At 43.5% G+C, this 6,626-nt stretch overlaps 1 protein-coding gene across 3 annotated transcripts in view; it reads right to left on the reverse strand.

Annotated features, from left to right (window-relative positions):
- Positions 1 to 3,087: 3,087 nt before the first annotated feature.
- LOC123975226 (rho guanine nucleotide exchange factor 10-like protein) overlaps positions 3,088 to 6,626 on the reverse strand; it is a 53,552-nt gene continuing 50,013 nt past the window's right edge. For 2 of the 3 annotated variants that reach the window (XM_046056506.1, XM_046056508.1), the window contains 2 exons: positions 5,356 to 5,472; positions 3,088 to 5,066 (listed from right to left, as the gene is read on the reverse strand). In XM_046056506.1, coding sequence (XP_045912462.1) covers positions 4,486 to 5,066; positions 5,356 to 5,472 — 698 coding nt within the window. In that variant the 3' untranslated portion in view covers positions 3,088 to 4,485. The remainder of the gene's footprint in view (positions 5,067 to 5,355; positions 5,473 to 6,626) is intronic. The other variant, XM_046056507.1, reaches the window with a different exon arrangement.

Consider the following 6,626-nt stretch of genomic DNA (forward strand, 5'->3'; position numbering starts at 1 on the left):
GTTAATTCATTCAAGTTCATGTTTTATTACTTAATAAAGTCTTTAAATCAATGAAAAACCTCCTCCAATTATCAGTCAAAAACACACAACGGAAGGATGTACGCACCCCTCTTATCAGTTACACATACACATATTTACGGTTGGGGCGGGACCGGATACACCCCTCTTATCAGTTACACACACACATATTTACGGTTGGGGCGGGACCGGATACACCCTTCTTATCAGTTACATACACATATTTACGGTTGGGGCGGGACCGGATACACCCCTCTTATCAGTTACACACACACATATTTACGGTTGGGGCGGGACCGGATACACCCTTCTTATCAGTTACATACACATATCCGGTATGGGAGCGGGACCGGATACACCCCTCTTATCAGTTACATACACATATTTACGGTTTGGGCGGGACCGGATACACCCTTCTTATCAGTTACATACACATATTTACGGTTTGGGCGGGACCGGATACACCCCTGTTATCAGTTACATACACATATTTACGGTTGGGGCGGGACCGGATACACCCCTCTTATCAGTTACACACACATATTTACGGTTGGGGCGGGACCGGATACACCCCTCTTATCAGTTACATACACATATTTACGGTTGGGGCGGGACCGGATACACCCCTCTTATCAGTTACATACACACATATTTACGGTTGGGGCGGGACCGGATACACCCCACTTATCAGTTACATACACATATTTACGGTTGGGGCGGGACCGGATACACCCCTCTTATCAGTTACATACACACATATTTACGGTTGGGGCGGGACCGGATACACCCTTCTTATCAGTTACATACACATATTTACGGTTGTGCTCGGACCCTAATTACCATTAATGCTGGTGTGTTGTGCTGCTCACTCACTGTCAGGATTCACTGGGACGAGTCAGAATGAATTAAATGAGTTAGCATGAAATGATGTGTATGTAGCCATCGTTCATGATTTACTGAAACAGCAGGTGAAGTGTCTTCAGTGCTGCCATGTGTTTCTGAGTGATTATGTGTCTGTAGTTTTAATTACGATCTGAATCTGCTGGCCTTCACTCACACATCCATCACCCTCAGAACAGGAGAACCAGGAGAAACCAATAGATCAGACCTCCTCTCTTTGGAAATGTAATGTCCTACTATGACATCATAGTTTTGTATGATGTCATTATAATATATTTACATATCCCAGAGGTTTGACTGTGCATGTTGTAGCATGGCTAAAATTTAGCTATGAATTTTAATAAATATATGAGAATACCCAATTATGAATTTTAATATTCAGAAAATATCAATCCATAAAAGCTCTGGTTAAAAAGGGCACCACTGGAGTTGTTATTATCCTAGAGTCTCCGGACCTCTAGGTAGCTTTTAATAATTATACAATTATTGACTAGTGATCAGTTAGTTAATAATCGCTAAATTATCTTAAATCAATCAGTCAGTCTCATATCTAAAGGGTCAATTCTCTTGGCAGGGACGTGGAGATAGGCAACACACACAGTTCCTTGATTACAGTGACTTTATTAACTAACTAATGCGATATAAAAGGGTAGTTAAATACAGGGAAAATAAACAATGGCTAAACAATGAGAAATGGAGGTTCGATTGTGGGAAGCATTTGCATCATACGTCAGAGGAGAACTAATGAAAGTAAGCTATGAGTTTAGGAGTTAAAAGAAAATATTAACACTATGGGACATCCCTGATCTACAGAATGCTTTGTTTGGTCTTACTGCTTGTCGACAGCCTGCTTTGGCCTGTTGCACGGGTCCCACGCTAGCTGCCCAATCCTGGCTTTTTGCTAGGGATTCCCCGGGGTTCGCCGTGTCTGGCAATTCGGCTGTTTTCAGGTTTCCTTCATTGCCGCTGGCGAGACCACGTGGCTTGGTCTGACCTCGGTGAAGTTGGCTCGACGAAAAAGCTTAAAAGGTCGTTCCTGAATTAGTCCAGTGTAACTTAACGGACTGATAACTTTAACAAAACAAAAGAAAGAAAGAAAATAAAACAAACTGAGGGGCAGATCGATGTTGCGGCACTTCGTGTGTGTAGCTTCAAGCTAACAAAGGCCTGTTGCGCTGGTCGAACTCTTAGGGCGTTGCCTGGAGAGGCACGCCGGACGTGTGCCGAAGAGAGCACGAGGAGAGAAGAGCCGAGAAGAGAGCGAGCGAACGACGTCGTGTGTCGCTCTTTTGTTGTCTGGGGCGTTGTTCCCCAGAGGGCAGTCCTTTGTTCCCGAGGGAGAGTTTCCGGTTATCTTGCTGAAAATAAAAACACTGCAAAAGTAACTTATTTAGATTCTTTTCAGCACTAATATCAACAACAGATAGTAACAACATGGTGACATAACTACTCAAATAGAGGCAAACGTAATCAAGTAACTAAAAGATTTAATTAAACAGTTAAGGCTTTGGGGTCTTTGGAGACTGCAGTCTTTGTTTATTTAAAGTTTGGCTGTCCTGGATTATGTCACACTTAGGCGTAAAAGGGTTCGCTGGTTAGTGTCCCTTTTGTCAGTTTAACAGTCAGGCACCGCGTTATCAGCTTTGGAATCAAAAAGGTGCCAGTTTTATGATCATGCTGCTCAGGAATAGCACTTAGAGAAAGCAACCTTTCCACCCCCCTTCCGTTGGGGTCTCTTCAGCAGTCTGTTGAAGTTGATCTTTAACCCCCCTGCTCCTAATATAAAATGCACAAATCCACACTGTTGTCCCACTACAATGTAAGCTCATACAGCGTGAATGAGTTTTTGCTATCTAATCCATGAAAGACTCCAAATTCATTATAAATATAGCTGTTGCTCAGCCACCACGCTGTACGCACTATTTGAAGAGGACGAAGGAAGTGACTGTGGAAGTTAGCAGTGGTCTGAGGCACTGCTGAGAAACAAGGTTCTTCTTTCTACAGCATCTGTGCAGGTGCTGTGGGGTGAAGGTTAGGGACCGCCATGTTTACAGGTTGTTAAAACTGTATTAAATACAGTACTGTGTTTTCCTGCTGGTATTTAATGTTTTCTGTACAACACATTATGTTTCAGTGATGTAGTCACATTCAGAAATGGAGAAAACTCCCTTTCAATATCTTTAATTTAACTTTATTTAATAGTGGTGGCATAAAATGTACCACCAAGACCAGCTGCATTCAACATGGCTGCGACATTCCTGCCATGAAGGTTTCACCTGTGTTACCTGAAGAATGAACCTGAAGCTGTAGTTTCACAACCCGTCCAATAGGAGCGTTGAGTACACTGGGAGCAACAAATATTTTACACAAAAAACTGTGAAGAAAATGTACCATATACATTGACAATGTAGTAATAGCTTGAGAAAAAACGACAATATTACGGAATTTGATCACAAGATAAATACATAATACAAACATTTTGTGTACACACAGTATTCACCTTGTCTCATTTCTTCACATCACAGAAGAAACACATTTGGACTGAGAGAGCTTCAGGTATGTTTACTACTTCATATTTTAAATCATAATGTTACACATCTTTAAAATGACAGAACAGAAAAGCCTTTCAAACATCACCGTCCGTACCATTATCGCTTTATATTTATTATCACTTTATATTACATCATCAATCATGAAGCACACGATTATGTGAAGAGTTAAGGTGCGTAAATATTTACATGCACATCAATACGGCAATGACAGTTAATCAGAATATTAATTGGTTCTCAGATCATTCTGTTATTTTGACATTTAAAGAGTTTGTTGGTCCGACTCTGAAATGTTTGTTCGTTGATGCAAAAGTGCTAATTTGGATAGAAGTGGTCACAGATCCCAGGTCACTGCTGCAGGCACTCGTAACAGTTTCGACAGCAACACCTCACATCCTCAGTCACAGGAGCTGAAGACTCAGAGGCAGATTTACTGAAGCAGCCCACGTTAGTTGTTGTTAGCCTAGCGTAGCATAAAAAACGGAAGCGGGGAGAGACAGCTGCTCTGTCCAAAATACACCTCCTGAACCTTTAACTCCTTGACGCCTGAATTTATTTACAATAAAAAAAAACTTTTGTTCATTTGCTTTCAAGCTGATGTTAAATTTGTTGGAAATTTTTAATTTTAATTTGTCTATAGAACATAGAAAAGATATAAATTCAGGTATGATGTATGGTAACGTTAGCTAGTGGTTCACCTGTCCGGTAACGTTAGCTAGTGGTTCACCTGTCCGGTAACGTTAGCTAGTGGTGCACCGGTAACGTTACCTAGTGGTCCACCTGTCCGGTAACGTTACTTAGTGGTTCACCTGTCTGGTAATGTTAGCTGGTGGCATTCACCTATCAGGACCAAACCACTGACATGGAGAGGAAACCAGAGAAACATGAAGATCAAAAGTGGGTGTGTCCTCTGCAACTATTACCTCAGAGCAGGTGTGGAGTCTAGCTGACATGTTTAGAAGTACGCTGGTGTTGGGAGTCCACAAAGTAGAACTGAGTCAGGTGACATGCTGGTCTGTCATTGGCTGAGAGTTAGAGGGAGCTGCCACACCAGCAGTGTGTTATCGGTCTCTGCTGAGGCCGCCTGTCCTATCCTGCGGTGGCCTCTTCCCCCAGAGAAGATGGCTGTTGAGGTAACTTTGCTGCGCCGGGCCTCCCCCTCCTTCCCCCACTCCATGGGCCGCCCCCTCACCCACACGTCAGGGTCCTCGCTCACTTCATAGATGGAGCCGTCCTCTGGGCTGTGCTCCAGGGAGTCTAGGGGGGGCCTCAGGTTCCCCTGTTCAGGCTGAGCTGTCAGCAGCTTCCCGGGCAGCTGGCAGGTGGATTGGAGGCGATACTGCAGCAGGAGGCGCTTGGGTTTCTCCTCCCTCAGTGGAGGAGCATCTGAGTCCTGGGGGTAGCTGCTCTGCTCACACCTCTGCCCTCTTTCATCTCCATCACCTTTACCTCCCTCTCCCCATCCCTCTCTCAGTGCACCCTCCTCACCACCGTTGAGAATGGAGTCCCGTCTGAGCAGGTTGGAGGCCAGCGTGCTGGAGGCCGACACCAGGAAGTCCACCTGACCACAGTGAGCGTTCAGAGACAACATCCCTTTACCTGGGGGGGGTCACCACATTATGTCCAGATTAACAGGATATAAATACAGTGCTAACTGCTAAATACATAAATCTGTCCAAAGAATAACCTAAGAATCAAACTCAGACAATAGAAAGGTCCAAATCGTCACGTCGGTTGCTCGCTGACGTGACCCAAACACAGGTCAGTAATGTATTACTGGCTAAATAAATACAATACAATGCCGTATTCACCACAGACACACCATGTGTTTGAGGTTTTACATGAACCACCGTCAGTCAGGAAGAGAGCTGCTGGACTCGGTTCTGACCTGTGATCTTGGGGATGCCCTCCAGGGTGGGAATAGGGAAGGTGAGGATGATGCCTTGACTGGTCCCCACCCACAGCAGGCCCTGGCAGGCCAACAAGCTGGAGACGCAAACCTGACCTGGAACACAAACAGACATTCAACCGTTACAACAGCCTATACAGCTCGAGCCAAAGTCCTGCCCCCCCCCGAACCAGGACCTGTCAGTCACTGTGCAACAAAATACAGGATGGCAGCTAATCGTATTTATAAAGTGGAGATCACAAAGGAGAGGTCCACTGATGTCAACACAAACCACGTCATTCTCTCATCACCTGCTTAGAAAGGCAAACGGAGGTAAACGTCTCTTTATTAACGAGGTAACCACTTCTTAACTAAGGAGGTAAACAACTCCTTACTAACAAGGTAAATGCCTCTTAACTAAACGCTTTTTATTAACAAGGTAATCGCCTCCTAACTAAAGAGGTACATAACTAACGAGGTAAACGCCTCTTTACTAACGATGTAAACGCCTCTTTACAAACGAGGTAATCGCCTCCTAACTAGCGAGGTAAACGCCTCCTAACTAATGAGGTAAACGCCTCTTCAATCTATCTTTATCAACAGGCTATGTACCACAATACTTTAAAGTAGCTGTAATTAAACCTCTTCTGAAAAAGCCCAAACTTCATCCAGATGTTTTAGCCAACTATATCTAACCTTCCATTTCTATAATAGTTTATTTGAGGATTTTCAGACAGGATTTAGAGCTCATCATAGCACAGAGACAGCACTGCTGAAAATTACTAATGACCTCCTAATTGCATCAGACAAAGGACTTGTCTCTGGACTGGTTTTATTAGATCTTAGTGCTGCATTTGATACCATTGACCATCAGATCCTATTACAGAGACTGGAACATTTCATTGGCATTAAAGGAACCGCTCTAAGCTGGTTTAAGTCCTATTTATCAGATCGATTTCAGTTTGTACATGTTAACAATGAGTCCTCCATGCACGCCAAAGTTAGTCATGGAGTTCCTCAAGGATCTGTCCTCAGACCAATCCTCTTCACTTTATATATGCTTCCTTTAGGCAATATTATCAGGAAATATTCCATAAACTTTCATTGTTATGCAGATGATACTCAGTTATATCTATCGATCAAGCCAGATGAAACTAATCAGTTAGCTAAACTTCAAATGTGCCTTCAGGATATTAAAACCTGGATGACCTGTAATTTTCTAATGTTAAACTCAGATAAAACTGAAGTTATTGTTCTGGGGCCCAAGCACC

This window comes from Micropterus dolomieu, linkage group LG08 (genome assembly GCF_021292245.1).
Source record: "Micropterus dolomieu isolate WLL.071019.BEF.003 ecotype Adirondacks linkage group LG08, ASM2129224v1, whole genome shotgun sequence".
Classification (NCBI taxonomy): domain Eukaryota; kingdom Metazoa; phylum Chordata; class Actinopteri; order Centrarchiformes; family Centrarchidae; genus Micropterus; species Micropterus dolomieu.